This window comes from Sturnira hondurensis, unplaced genomic scaffold, assembly GCF_014824575.4.
Source record: "Sturnira hondurensis isolate 20B ecotype Veracruz unplaced genomic scaffold, ASM1482457v3 Scaffold0021143, whole genome shotgun sequence".
Taxonomy (NCBI): Eukaryota; Metazoa; Chordata; class Mammalia; order Chiroptera; family Phyllostomidae; genus Sturnira; species Sturnira hondurensis.
The window spans coordinates 20479542-20494251 of NW_028093774.1; the positions used below are offsets into that span (position 1 = coordinate 20479542).

Below are 14710 nucleotides of genomic sequence, written 5' to 3' on the forward strand. Positions count from 1 at the left end.
TAAGAGGTATTTACTCAGTAGGCATCTGTGGGAAGATAATTTTGAGGTAAAGACGTGTGGCCCTGACCAGTGTGGCTCAGTTGGTCGGGCATTACCCTGCAGAGAGAAAGGTCTCTGGTATGATTGCTGATCTTTCACATTGATGTTTCTCTCCTTCTCTTTCTTTCCCTCCCCCCAAAAAAGAAAAAGAAGAAATTAAAAAGAGGTCTGAAAGAAAAAGTTAGTTACTTTGTGAATCATTTCTTTAAATGGTCGCCATGAAGTTTTCTTCTGGAAATTGCACACCTGAAAAAAAAAACATGCCACAAGTTCAATTTGTTAGCTGCTCAAATGATGTTTTGGACTAATTTCTTTTAGTTTTCTCGAGTTTCTGCTGTCATTCATTTTCCTTGGGAAAGGAATTCACAAAAAGCAACATTATGGGCAAAATTATGCACTCCCCTCATTCATACATCAAAGTCTTAACCCCTAGTACCTCAGAACGTGACTGTATTTGGAGACAGCGCCTTTAAAGAGGTGTTTAAGTTAAATAAAGCCATTAGTGTGGGCCCTAATCCAGCGTGTCCCAGTGTCCTCATAAGGAGAGGAGATTTGGAACCTGATGTGCGTGCACAGTGGGGAGAACACAAGACAGAGGGAGAAGACAGCCATCTGCAAGACGAGGAGGGAGTCTGCAGAAGAGATCAGCCATGTCATACCTCAATCTCAGACTTCTAGCCTCTGGAACTCGGACAAAATATCTGTAGTTTAAGCCACTCAGTGGTGGTTTATTATGGCATACTAATACATGCAACAATTAGGATTGTGCTTCATTAGCCCCAGAAACCTCTTGATTGGTTTGGCCAGCCATTAAACAGGTATATATCAAATTTCACAAATTTGTCACAAATTCCAATTTTTAAAAATGTTTCAACGAAAGTGAGACAGCTGACATTAGTAATCCCCAAATCGCCTATTGTCAGTGTTCTTAGGACTCCGCTCTCATTGTTAGAAAAGCAGCTGCGGTGGTATCGGGAAGACATCCAAAAAAGCAGTGAAGGGCGTCTTGGCATCCTCATCTGTAAATTGAGACTGCGGAGGTAGATAGTTTCGCAGTCTTCCCAGCTCTTAAACGATGTATAATTTGACAATATAGAAGGTTCTGGATTTATTCATTCATTGCCTAACTTAAGCCAGGCACTGTTCTTGGCCATGGGGATACAGCAGTAAACAAAACAGACAAAACCCGTGCCTTCCTATTGCTTACGTTCTAGTGAGAGAAGACAATATATTGAATTACATGGTACATGCAAAGGAGAAACAAAAAGAGGAAACAAACAAAAGTAAAAACTGCTGGAGATAGTTTTTCACATCCTACTAAGAAGGGACAAGGATTGGGAATTCGAGGAACCAGTGTAAGACCTTGGGACCCAACGAGTGCGCGTGCGCCTTGGGGTGTCACGGAGGACAGGGACTTCTCGGCGAATCGCAGAAGCGCCTGCTCTGAGCTCGCGCGCGTACGAGCCTCGCGAGCCAAGGAGCGCGCAGCCGGCGCCCGTGGCGGTTGGTATTTGGAGTTGGTAAAGCGGGATTTGAGGTGACTTGGGGGAAAGCACGGGACGAAAGGAGGATTCAGGGAGCTCTTCTAACTCTAGCAGCGTCGTGGCGACCGCTGCGGGTCAGCTTTCTGCACCTAAGAGGCCTTGTGGCCTCCCCTACCACCGGCGCCGACGTCGGGGTGGGCAGGGTTTAAGGTTGGGAGTCGGGGGAGGGGCGGGGGTGGAGTCTGAGCGCGGCGTGGTGGTGAGCGAGGGCGGTCTGCGGCCGCAGGCCCGGCCCCATCCCCCAGAGTCGTATTACGTTGTTTCAGAAATCGCCGGATCTGCTATTATAGCTCTCTGATTTTCCTGGGATCGAAAAAAAAAAAAAAAAAACTAGCCCTACCACCTGCGAGAGGTCAAGCCTCTGCTGTTCTCTCACCTCGCAAGAAGGGCGGGGGCGGGGGGGGGTACCTTTCATTGCATTATAATCTTAATGTTTCTTTTTCTTTTGTTTCCCACCTAGTAGAAAACTTAAAAATCAAGGTTAGGCAGCCCCTTACCATCATTGTTATTGCCAAGGTAGTTTGTGGCTATTGTAAAGACCCAAAATAAAAGGATATTAGTAATAACTTTCTGAAAACTTTTTGTCAAAGTGGATACACGGACAAGATTTAAAAATCAGATGACAGAGAAAGGCTTATAATGAAAAGACATTTTCCTGCCTTACCTTTTCCCATTCTGTCTTTTCCCCTGAAGTAACTACACTTAACCATAATAATAAATAATAAATAAATAATAAAAGTTATTAATAATAATCTCTTAATGCTCATCTCTTCTTGATACAATAATTTGACTTTATTCCCTCCTATTCCTTCACCTTCTTATTACAGTGTCTTCATACTTTATTATGAGTTGTAAAAGTCACAGTTATTGTGTAATGTATAAATGTTATGAAACTAGTGTGGATTTTTTTGTGCGAATAATTTCTAGCTAATGTTTTTTAGCAGAATTTAAGCATCTGTTTTTGGTGAAGTGATTAGAATTTCAAACACTGTCTTCATGGATTAACTTCAGATGTGAGTATGATTTCACTTTAGGGCATGTGGAATGTAGAAGGAACCGGTGACAATGATGAAATTATCAGTGCTGCTTTGGATGTTAAATCTGTTGCCTCCAACATGAGCTGCGTGATCTGCCAAGAGATCAGAGCTATAACTTGTTTGGCTTTGCTTTACATGGTTTGATAAAAGACTTCATTTGCGTCAGATGATGTTTTTTCCTGGTGCTTCAGAGAAATGGGTAATGCTGTGTTAACTCCGAAGCTTTGGTAATGTGCACGTGTGTCTTGTTTTTCTCCCCCAGGGGATCGATTACTTGCAGTCAGAGAGGGAAACCGCAGCCTGGCATTCGCACTGGCTTTCTACCTGCCATGATCAAGTGCCTGTCCAATGAAGTACGAGCCAAACTGCGTTCTGGTGTCGCCATATGCTCCTTAGGCCAGTGTGTGGAGGAGCTCGCCCTCAACAGTATTGATGCTGAAGCAAAATGTGTGGCTGTGAGAGTGAATGTGGAAACCTTCCAAGTTCAAGTGGTAGACAATGGATTTGGGGTAGGGAGCAATGACATAGACAAGGTGGGAAATCGTTATTTTACTAGTAAGTGCAACTCTCTACAAGACTTGGAGAACCCAAAGTTTTATGGTTTTCGAGGGGAGGCCTTGGCCAGTATATCGAACATGGCCAGTGCTATGGAAATTTCATCCAAGAAAAACAGGACAATGAAAACTTTTGTGAAACTGTTTCAGAATGGAAAAGCCCTGAAAGCTTGTGAAGCTGACTTGATGAGGCCAAGTGCTGGGACAACAGTAACAGTGTACAATCTGTTTTATCAGTTACCTGTAAGGAGGAAATGCATGGATCCTCGACTGGAGTTCGAGAAGGTTCGGCAGAGGATAGAAGCTCTCTCACTCATGCACCCTTCCATTTCTTTCTCTTTGAGAAATGATGTTTCTGGTTCTATGGTTCTTCAACTCCCTAAAACCAAAGACATCTGTTCCCGGTTTTGTCAAATTTATGGACTAGGTAAGTCCCAAAAATTAAGAGAAATAAATTTTAAGTATAAGGAGTTTGAGCTTAGTGGCTACATCAGCTCTGAAGCCCATTACAATAAGAATATGCAGTTTTTGTTTGTGAACAAAAGGCTAATTTTAAGGACGAAGTTGCATAAACTCATTGACTTTTTATTAAGGAAAGAAAGTATCATATGCAAGCCAAAAACTGGCTCTGCCAGTAGGCACGTGAATTCAAGTCCTCGGCCTCGGTCTAGCCCAGAACTCTATGGGATCTATGTAATCAACGTGCAGTGCCAGTTCTCCGAATATGATGTCTGCATAGAGCCAGCAAAAACTTTGATTGAGTTTCAGAACTGGGATACTGTTTTGGTTTGCATTCAGGAAGGAATGAAGAAGTTTTTAGAGAAAGAAAAATTGTTTGTGGAATTATCGGGTGAGGACATTAAGGAATTTAGTGAAGATAATGATTTTAGTTTACTTAATGCTACTCTTCAGAAGCATGTATCCTCTGACGAGAAGTGTGACCAGGTAACTTTCCAGGAAGCATGTAATAATATTTTGGATTCCTACGAAATGTTTAATTTGCAATCAAAAGCTGTAAAAAGAAAAGCTATAGAAAACATAAACACACAGAATTCTGGGGATTCAGAAACTATCAGAAAAAGGACAAACAATTCATTTTTGTATATGTATGGATCAGATGGCCCAAGTCATAGTGAAGTGACAGAGTCAACTTTACAAAACAAAGATAGCTCTTGCTCAGAATCAAGCATCTTAGAACAAGAGAAAGCTGAAGCATCAGAGTTGAGAGAAAATGCGAAACATAAAAAATCTTGCTTGGAACTTAACTCTTCAGAAAATCCACATGGAATCGGTTTAGAAATGTTCACAAGCCCTTTTCAGACATTAGATTGCTTTGAAGAGAATGGAGAAGATCTAGAAATACAGAAAGTAAGTACTGCTGCTAATGGCATGGCTGCCGACATCCCGAAAAAGAAGAGAATTGAGAATCAACTAGAGACATTTAAAGGTACTACTGAAATTGGATGCCAGCCTCTGCATTTTGAGACAGCATCACTGAGAGTACATGGTGCTCAGTGGGAGGAAGAGGAAAGAAAAAAAGAACCTAGTAATTGTGGAGGAATAAATGTTTTTAGTTACGGGCAAATTAAATTATGTTCCACTGGCTTTATAACTCACGTAGTCCAGAGTGAGCAAACTAAACCAGCTGAACCAGAACATGTATTTAAAAATTGTGTCCAGCCTGGTCCTGCAAGTGCCAAAGAAACATTTGGAAGTAGAGCACGCCATTCTGTTGAGACTCCAAACAGCAAAGATTTCACCAGTGCTTTAAGTGAAGAATTTGCTCAACTGCCCAACAGAAAATTATGCAGAAGAAATATAAGTTATAGGCTAGAGAACAAACCTATACCAAAAACTGCATATTCTTGGCATAATGGTAATAAAAGAAAAGGCGAGCTAATTGGCTCCTCTACACCCATAGCCCCTAAGAAGCTAAGCCTGAATTCACAACTAGGGTCTTTGGAAAAGTTTAAGAGGCAGTATGGGAAGGTTAAAAATCCTCTGAATGCCGAAGTGGAGGAAAATAGTAATTTTGAAATCACTACCAATCTCAGTCCTCCAGTTGAACCTGACATTCCACAGAGAGACAAAAACCACTTAGACAACTGCGATCTGTGTGAAGTCACTGTGAGACACAGTGATTCAAATAGTAGTTGTCAACCAGTAAGTCACATCCTGTATTCAGAAAACTCGCTGTTCTCCAAGGACGCAGACTCTTTGGAACAACAGATGCCTTGCTTCAGAGAAAGTTCTGGAACACTAAAGGATCTACCTCATTTTAATGGAAAACCTTTGGATGTTGAAAAGTCATCTGAATCACTAGCCTCTAAATTATCCAGAATGAAAGGTTCTGAAAGAGAAACTCAAACAGTGGAGATGATGAGTCATTTTCTTGAACTTCCACAATCAGATTCCAGTAAGAAAGACAGTGACTTGTACAATGGGTTATCCCTGGATTCTTGTATGTTATTTAAAAATGAGCTTAAAAAACCAGAGAGTGTCATTATTCCAATGTCAGACTCTATCACACAGGATAATTCCTTCAGTAAAGATAGTGAAACATACTCTAATAACAGTACAACAGAGGACTCTGTGATATCAGAAACAAATTCAGTATTACCCTATAATAATACTGCGGTTAATAATAAAGATTCAGATGTTCTTACAGCTTCAGGACGACAGGTGGGAAGTCCTAACTCTCCCAGTGGACTGTTAGTGGATCGCATAGACAGTTCCACAGCCAACCCAAATGGGACTTGTGTTCAGAGTGAGGACTCTATAGCGAGGACTCATTCTGGAAACGAAGAGTTAAACGCATGCTCTTTGGATTGGCAGCAGCATTTTGATGTAGCTCTTGGAAGAATGGTTTATATCAACAAAATAACTGGACTTAGCACATTCATCGCTCCTACTGAGGACGCCCAGGCTGCGTGCACGAAGGACCTGACGACTGTGGCTGTGGATGTGGTACTTGACAATGGTAAGTGCCTGATGTCCACTGGTGGGAAGTGGTTTGGAGATGATCTCAGCAGACAGACCATTTTGAAGTTTAGTTGTAAAATGTGTTTTATGATATATGAAGATTCTCTAAGTTCAATACTATTTAAGTCAGGAAATACAGTGAAAAATTGTTATAGAATGGAAGTTTATATAGATGCGTTTATCTATGGGTGTATAAATGTAAGACAGTTTTTATTTTTTAATCTTCACCCAAGGATCTTTTTAAAATTGATTTCAGAGAGAGAGAGAGTGAGAAACATTGATGTGAGACAGAAACATGAATCGATGCTTTCCGTACCCACCCCAACGGGGGACCCAACCCGCAACCTTTTTGGCGTACTGATGGTGCTCCAGCCCGGGCGAGGCAGTTTTCAGTGGAATGGGACAATTAATGGTAGAGAAGATCCACTGTGCTTCCCAAGGCCGCTTTCCCCTCTCTCCCAAACAGATACCTTTCCTAGAAATTTAAAGGCCCCTGCAGTGAGGATTTTTCTGCGAGTGGCTCTCTGCGGCTCCCAGGTAGACAAGTCAGAGCCATCCTGTCATACGCACCCCCCCCCAGGTTTCCCCATAAGATCTAAGGCGCAGTACAGCACTGAAAGTATGTTTTTGTTGTGTATTTATTTATTTATTTTTGATAAAATAGGACCATTTTTCTTTAATATAGGTTACATATGTGCCTTCATAACTATACTTTTCAATTGTATTTTATTGTAATGCGTATGCTAATCCACTTGATCTGTTTATTGTATAAGTGGCTATTATTCAGGAAGATGGTAATGTGGCTTTTAGACCATACGACAAGGCTACATCAAAGGCTAGACTAGGACTGTGAGCTCTCAGGTCTGCATCAACATTAAAAGTAACGTTTTCTGGCTGTGTGTTTAGAGCCAGATGTTGGGAGATGGTAAAGCTGATTTCCACCTGGCTATAATCTTGGTTTTGTACCAGAAGGATAAACAATAAGTGTGCATCCATATTGAAAATCTTGAATGCTGCCAAAGAATGTAAATTACATGCATGTAATTGCAAATTAATTTATAATTTCTCTTTAAGATTAATGTCTCTGGCAGGAGGCTCTGGTTTGAGATTAAATAAGATCTTTAGTCTTCAGTGGGTTCTAGTTTTTTTTTTCTTATGAAAAAAATAATCACTGTAGTAAACTTCAAAGTGTTAAGTAGGAGGAAACCCTTTTCTTTCAACGTGCTCCTCAGACCATCAGGTTGCTTCTAAAGACACATGGTTTTTTCAGTCTGTGTAATTTTATGTCCTGATTTATACTGAATGCTTATCAGAGGAAAATCTAAGGAATGGGCACCCCCTCTTCCTGAAGCGCAACTGCTTCTGATACAGGAATAAAAAATAACTGGATTCCATTAAACCGAGATGGCTGTTGCTAAACGAAGGGGAAACTCTTGGTTGGCTGCCATAACTCAACATACGCATCTGCCTCTGTTAAATACCTGTAGATGTTTCAACAACACTTCAACCTACTTTCTGCATTAGCGAGTCTTGTAATGAACTTTTAAGGATCATGTGGACTCAGTTTCATGATGAAAAATAAAGTATTTTTAATATAGAAACAAGTTCCATGAAAAGATGGCTCCTAAGCACTCTCTGTACATGAAATGCTGCCTTTCTGGAAATGGCTGATATATAAGGCAGGAGATTAAGACATTATTAAACTATGCATAAAAACATAGGATGCCTCTGGCCGGGTGGCTCAGCTGGTTGGAGTATTGTCCCATGTATCAAAAAGGTTGTGGGTTCAAAGCCCTGGCTGGTGTAGCTCAGTGGATTGAGCACGGGCCTGTGAACCACACGATGGCGGTTCAATTCCCAGTCAGGGCACATGCCTGGGTTGCAGGCCAGTTCCCAGCAGGGGACTCATGAGAGGCAACCATGCATTGATATTTCTCTCCTTCTCGCCTTCCCTTCCCCTCTAAGATAAATAAGTAAAAGGTTGTGGGTTCAATGCCCCATCAGGGCAACCTATTGATGTTTCTCTCTCCTATCAATCATTCTCTGTATCTCTGTCTCTCTCCCCCTCCCTACCCTACTTCCCTCTCCCTCTTCCTCTCTCTCTAAAATCAAGAAACATCTTTGGCTGAGGGTTAAAAAAAACATAACATGAATTGTGAAGAGGCAAATGTAACTGTGCAGAACGAGGGTGCAGACGGGTGGTCTCAGGAGTTGTGTCACGTCTCCAAGCCCTGGCGGTTTTTCTTCTTAAAGTAGCTTTAACTCTGCAACCTTATTTCACTCCTACTTTAATTTTATCATTCTGAATTAATCTTCCCCAGTTTTTGTCCAACAGATTTATTTTCTTGAAACAATAATTTCATTAAGTTTTGCCCCTGTTCAAAAAACTGTCAAATTCAGCATTGTTTCCAAAGCACAAATCTGATCATCCTTCAGAGAGGAAGGTACATTAGGCCAGATCTCACTGGCCTTTGGAGTTTAAATTGAGAACTTACTACTCCTGTATCTATTCATTTATTGCTGTTCGCACAGCACTAGGCCCACCACATCGCAGGTTAACTGACTTTGCTTTTAGGAGTTTGCAGCCTGTCACGGCAGATAGCTACCTGCTCTTGATCTTAGCCAAAGGCTGAGAAGCAACAGAAGATAACCATCTAAATATAATTATAATACGATGAGGTAAATGTTGTTATGGATACATATATTGGGATAAGAGACATAAATCGGGGACTTGTGAAGGTTGTACTCAGTGGTGAAGGGTGGCAGTAGTACCACTATGTGTTTAATACAGTGGTTCTCAACTGTGGCACTCTTGACACTTTAGACTAGATAATCCTATTATAGGGTTTGTCCAATACATTATAGGGTGTCAGCAGCACCGTAGCCTCTATCTGTGAGATGCCTGCTGCATCCCTCACCCAAGCTGTGACAACCAAAAGTGTTTCAAGATATTGCTGTATGTCCCCTATGCAAAATTGCTCCCATTGAGAATCAGGTACAGGTTTTTAAATCCACATTCTGTCCGCTACAGATGGATAATGAGACAAAGCATTAATGGAGGCCTCTGAATTAGCAGAGTAACGTCATTAACGAACTTTTGATTCTCAATCTAGTGTTTAGCAGTCCGTCTTAGATCTTGATTCAGTTTGTACAGAAAGATTTTAATTTGTTTTTTTAAATAATTTTTTTATTTAATTCTTGTTCAAGTACAGCTTTCTGTCTTATATTCCCAACCCTGCCCACCCCCCACCCAGTGCTCCCCACCTCCCTCCCCTTTCCACCCCCAACCCTTAGTTATTGTCCATGTGTCCTTTATACTTGTTCATGTGAGTCCCTCCCCTTTTCCCCTATGATTCTCTCCCCTCTCCCCTCTGGACCCTGTCAGCCTGTTCCGTATTTGAGTGTCATTGGTCATATTTTGCTTGCTTGTTTGTTCTGTTTAGATTCCTGTTAATGGTGAGATCATATGGTATTTAGATTTTAATTTGTAATAGTTTATTTATATTTTGAGTTCAAATGCCTAGGTTTTCCTTTTTTTACATTTAGGGTCTCAGTACAGGTGTCATCCTTTTAGAAGCGACCTTGTTCTTCCTTTCCTTCCTAAAGCTCGGGAAGAGAGCACTGGGATGAGACAGCGTAACAGAGGTAGGGGCGATGACAGGGATTGCTGGGACGCCGAGTACACAGCTTGCCACCTAACTAAAAAAATAAAAGGGAGAGAAGAAGCAAAGCAGGGCTGTGTTATTGAGCTTGATCAGTGCCAGCTGTGCCTTACTGGAACCAGGAATGCCCCACAGTGCTGTTTAACAGCAGAACTAAGTCATTCTGTGCATGCGTTTAGATCAGAAGTTACTCTCCCAGACTTCACATCAGTACCGGGTGATTGTGCAGTCTGTGGTGCCGTGTGATTGAAAAGTCGTTTCTTATTTTTAAAGATTTGAGTGTGCTCCATATTGCCGTAGTTTTATGTAAGCAAAACTCTTACTTAAAAAAAAAAACTACAGACATTTGTTGTTTTTCTTTTCTTCATTTTTGAAAATAGATAAGGTATACTTTTTTGTAAAGGAAGTGAGGCCACTAATTTGAACCAGTTTCTTCTGGACTTGTATTCTGAAATAGCTCTTGAAAACAGTTTGGAGAAAAAGCTATAATGCCAGAAGGTACAGTCATCAATTCCAGTTAAAAGTAACAGATAAAAACAATTTAGAGATACAGCCGACTCCGAACCTTTGTAAATACCGGGGACCTTTGCAGAGTGCCAGGGCAGGGTGTCTGATCTTTGGCCTTCAGGCTGTACCACAGCAAGTATGAGATGCCCTTCTCCTTTTCCCCAAGGCTCTTGATGCCGACTTGGCCCGTCCCCTTTTGCATTAGGTACTGTGGAGGATGCTGTCGGCAGAGAGTCGCTTCGGTCTCTGTTCTCGGGATGGGACAATCCAGTGTTTGCCCGTTACCCAGAGGTGGGTCCGGCAGGTCTTCTCGGCTCGCTAATTGAATTTCATTTAAGCTGGGTATGGGCATGACTGACTGGCTCTCCCATTTGTAATTATGAATGGAAAGTGGGTATGTTTCCACATAATTTATTTGGAAATTAATGCTTACTGGGGAAAGGAGGGATCAGAATTCACAGCCTTTTAGGAGCTCAGCTTTGCTTTTGGGTTAAACACGTAATCAGTGTGGAAATAGTGAAAGTGTTTACCACTCTCAAAAGCCTCTGGCAGGATATGTAGGGTGGGGATAATAAAAACTGTTATTAAATGAAGTGGAGAGTCTCCCACCAGAGGAACAGTTCATCACTGGAACTGAGTGTCTGTTCTGCCTTCGGTGGGTTATCACGGAACGTACCGTGTTGTAATGAGCATGAGGGACACATGAGCATTTAATGACTGATTCTTCAGTTACGATGTTTTTAAGGACTTGATCACAGAGCCTAGACAGATGGTTATTCTGAAATAATACCGGATTCTGTCAGTCATTTTGTTCTCGGGGCCTTTCGAATTTCTCTGAGTTCTCTGAATTCAGCCCACCTCCAGTAGTTTCTGTGAAAATGAATGTTTTTAAAGCACTTTGAGACCTTTGGTAAAACAGCTCTGCAGACATAAAAATGTACATTTCAGTGACATCTATGCTGGGTCTTTCCAGGTGGCCGTGGACGTGCGCAGTGGGCAGGCCGAAAGCCTGGCGGTTAAAGTCCACAACATCTTGTACCCTTACCGTTTCACCAAAGACATGATTCACTCGGTGCAGGTAAAGGTTGACTTCGAAGTCTCATAAAAATATATATATGAGCCCCAAGCTAGGCTGATTCTTGTGGAACTGGATTTATTTAATGACAGGGACCACCCTGGTCAAGGCACATGGGGTTTTTAAAATCTTACTGGAGCTTCATTGTCAGAAGAAAAAGAAAATGGCTAAATTAATCCCAAAGGAAAAAATGTCCTTCGTGGGGGGAGCAGGTTTGACGGGATGAATTATGGATTTAGGCTCCCAGTTTCAAGGTTTATATAGAGACTTTATATTTTGACCATAATTTATAAATCAAGTGCTACAGAGATATTGTCCTCAAATGGGGCAACAATGTCCCTTTTTAAACAACCCTGTATTGTGTGAGGCCACAAATGACATGGCTTAGGGGGCGCCCCAGCCTGAGGAGTTCCGTTAGCAAGAGCGGCCTCTGGGCTCATCTGCCTCTCTAGACTGCCCGTCTCCACAGCACTGTGGACGGCTCTGCCTCCTCGTGTTCAGTGTGGGAACGTGCTGGGAGGTGAGACAGACGGGGAGTGAGGGAACTGCTGACCACTCGGTCCAGAAATAGGCCCTGGAGAAGTGGTGTAGCTCGGTGTGAGGGCAGCCCCGTCAGTGCGTGGACAGAGAGGAGTTCCCGAGGCCTGCCGCCGCTTTGGTGGACCACCTCTTTCAAATGCTTTTCCTTGCTTTTGTATAAATTGTTAAAATTTATTTCAGCTCTGTGTGTCAGTGATCTCTGGTATACTAATCATTCTCTGGGCAGGTTACACATTAAGAAGGCTCATTCGGTTGGGAACATCTCAGGTCCACTCTAAAGTTTTGTGAGCGTCTCTCCCAGATGCCCCAGTCTGCGTTCCTTGCCTGTCTCCTGGTCACTCTGCTTATCCGTCGTTCTTCCTCCTTCCTGGTGATGCGCTCGGGCTCATCAGCACTTCTCATCAGCGCCTGTGAAAGTTACATGCAGACAACTCTAAATACACAGATAGGCCTTCGTTAATGTTTATTTAATGCTGTACCACTTATTTCAATGTATGGCAGGTTCTCCAGCAAGTGGATAAAAAGTTTATTGCCTGTTTAATGAGCACCAAGACGGAAGAGAATGGTGAGGCAGGTAAGAACGGAGATCAGCCTTGACTGATGCCCAGCTGCTCTCTGACAGCCTCCTCGTAAGGTTATGTTTGTACATGGAATACATTGCAATACATATAGAAGATACACACATCTGAGTACATGCTAAGCTGTAGAACAGTAGTTACTTTGGGAGCAAGTATGGAAATAGGCACAGGGAGAATGTCATGTTTTACTCTGTAAAATATTTTGTATTGTTTGACTTTTAAATAATGTTTATATGTATTCCCTTTATAATAATGGAAAGTTCTGAATTATAGTGTATTTGTCAAAAGTTAAATACAATTTCTTGGTGATCTGCTTTAACAAAACAATAATAGTTTGTTTGTAAATAATATTAACTCATTTAATAAATATTCGGTGCCTATTGGATGCCTAGGACTGTATTAGGCCCTAGGAACACGATGGTGGGGGAAAAATACGTGGAGGAGAAACAGGTAACTACACAAATGTTAAATATCTCTAGCTAGAGTCATGCAGGAGAGAAACAGACACTCTAAGAACCTGTATTGGGAGATCTGATATAGTCGGGGGGCCAGGGCAGGTTTTCTTGGTGAAGAGAGAGAAAGTATGAGTATGAGTTAACGAGGGGAGGAAGAGAGGGAGGCGTATTCTTGGCAGGGGGAGTAAAGTGCAATTTGTGATTCCCTCTCCTTTAGTGAGGGGAAGCCAGGCAAGTACAATTGGAGTGAGAGCAAGAAGATGAGGCCAGATCTCAAATGCCAGTTTCAAATTTGTCTTTGTCCCAATACCAACTGGAAACAGTTGAAAGCTTTCTGTTTTTCTTTTATTGTCTTTCTGGTGTTATTTTTGTGGTGGCTCATGTTACATCATGTTGGAGTTCTGCCAATACTGCTCTGGGTGCAGTGTGGAGAGGGACTGGGTGTGGGGGTGCAGAGAGCCCATCGGGAGGATACTGCAGTGCCGCTGGGACCGGGGTGGACCAGAGGGGAGTGACTGCTTTGGGAAGAGATTGAGGCGGTAAAGTCAACGGGTTTGGTGGTGGGGTGGATATACGTGGTACATCAGCGCTGACTCCTGGTTTTCTGACGTCTGTGACTGAGTAGGTGATGTTGCAGGACACTGTGAGGTTGGGTGGGAAGCAGGCAGAGAGAGGAAATCATGAGTTCAGTCTGAGATCTGTTTGAAATGTTCATGAAGAGATGTCAAGAATGTGGCTGGAATTTACAGGTTTGGGACTTGAAGAGCATTCTGGAGGTATAAATCTGAGTTGTCAGTGGAAGGTTGGTCATTGAAGTCACAAGTGTTACTTAACTAGAAAAAGAGTGAAGGGTAAGGGAGAGAAATTCTGGATCTGGAATAATTCCAACATTTAAAAGCTAGTCAGGAGAGGGTAAACCAGCGAAAGAGGTTGTACAGGAAGAACTAGAGAAATAGGAAGAAAGTAGACGAAGGCTGTGTTGCAAAGCCAAGACTTCATATAAATGCCGCCATGAGGTTAAGTAAGATGAGGGCCAAAGTGATCTGCACAGTTTTGTGACAGCGGAAGTCAGGTGGGAACTGTTTGAGAGGGGAGCTGGGGGGTGCTGACTCTCAGAGGCTGCAACGAGAGAGTCTCCAAAATCTGTGACGTGGCAGAGAGAGACTGAAGGAGGGCAAGGGTGAGGAGGATTTTTTCTTTTTTCCCTTTAAACTGGGAGACTCTTGAGCACTTTGACAATGCTGGATACCTTAAGGTTCCAGAAGAGGCCTGAGTGGCAGAGAGCCCGCAGCACAAGTGGGCACGCTGGCTCCAGTTTGGTGGGCCTGCGGCAAGTGCTTCTGAAGTTTGAAAGCAGTTCATTCTCTTTGTATTTCAAAATATTTCCTTTTGTCCTGTTTATAATGTAGGCTTTTCTAATAAATGCCGTGGTAGGCCAAAGGCAAGTTAACCAAAATGTTGTCATAATTATCATAAATACGGAATTAGTGAAGGTCAAGTTATAGTATTACTGTTTCTAGAAAATGAATAGATTTTATTCTAAAGTTTTGATTATCTGGAATTCTTTGTTAAAATATCAAAATCTCAGGTAATGGCATCTGAGATGGATGTAGCTGCAAAATCTATAAATGTTCAAAGAAGTAAAAGTAACATATCTGGCCTGGCTGGTGTAGCTCAGTGGATTGAGCCCGGGCCTGTGAACCACACGATCGCGGTTTGATTCCCAGTCAGGGCACA

The 14710-nt window shown here is 42.2% G+C and overlaps 1 protein-coding gene across 4 annotated transcripts in view; it reads left to right on the forward strand.

Annotated features, from left to right (window-relative positions):
- Window positions 1-1474: 1474 nt before the first annotated feature.
- The window catches only part of MLH3 (mutL homolog 3), a 30140-nt gene continuing 16904 nt past the window's right edge, over window positions 1475-14710 (forward strand). Inside the window, exons 1-6 of one of the 4 annotated variants that reach the window (XM_037031114.1) lie at window positions 1475-1543; window positions 2888-6154; window positions 9703-9801; window positions 10531-10616; window positions 11299-11403; window positions 12442-12514. In XM_037031114.1, the coding sequence (XP_036887009.1) occupies window positions 2950-6154; window positions 9703-9801; window positions 10531-10616; window positions 11299-11403; window positions 12442-12514 (3568 nt within the window). In that variant the 5' untranslated portion in view covers window positions 1475-1543; window positions 2888-2949. Of the gene's footprint in view, window positions 1578-2887; window positions 6155-9702; window positions 9802-10530; window positions 10617-11298; window positions 11404-12441; window positions 12515-14710 lie in introns of all 4 variants that reach the window. The other 3 variants (XM_037031116.1, XM_037031115.1, XM_037031117.1) reach the window with 3 other exon arrangements.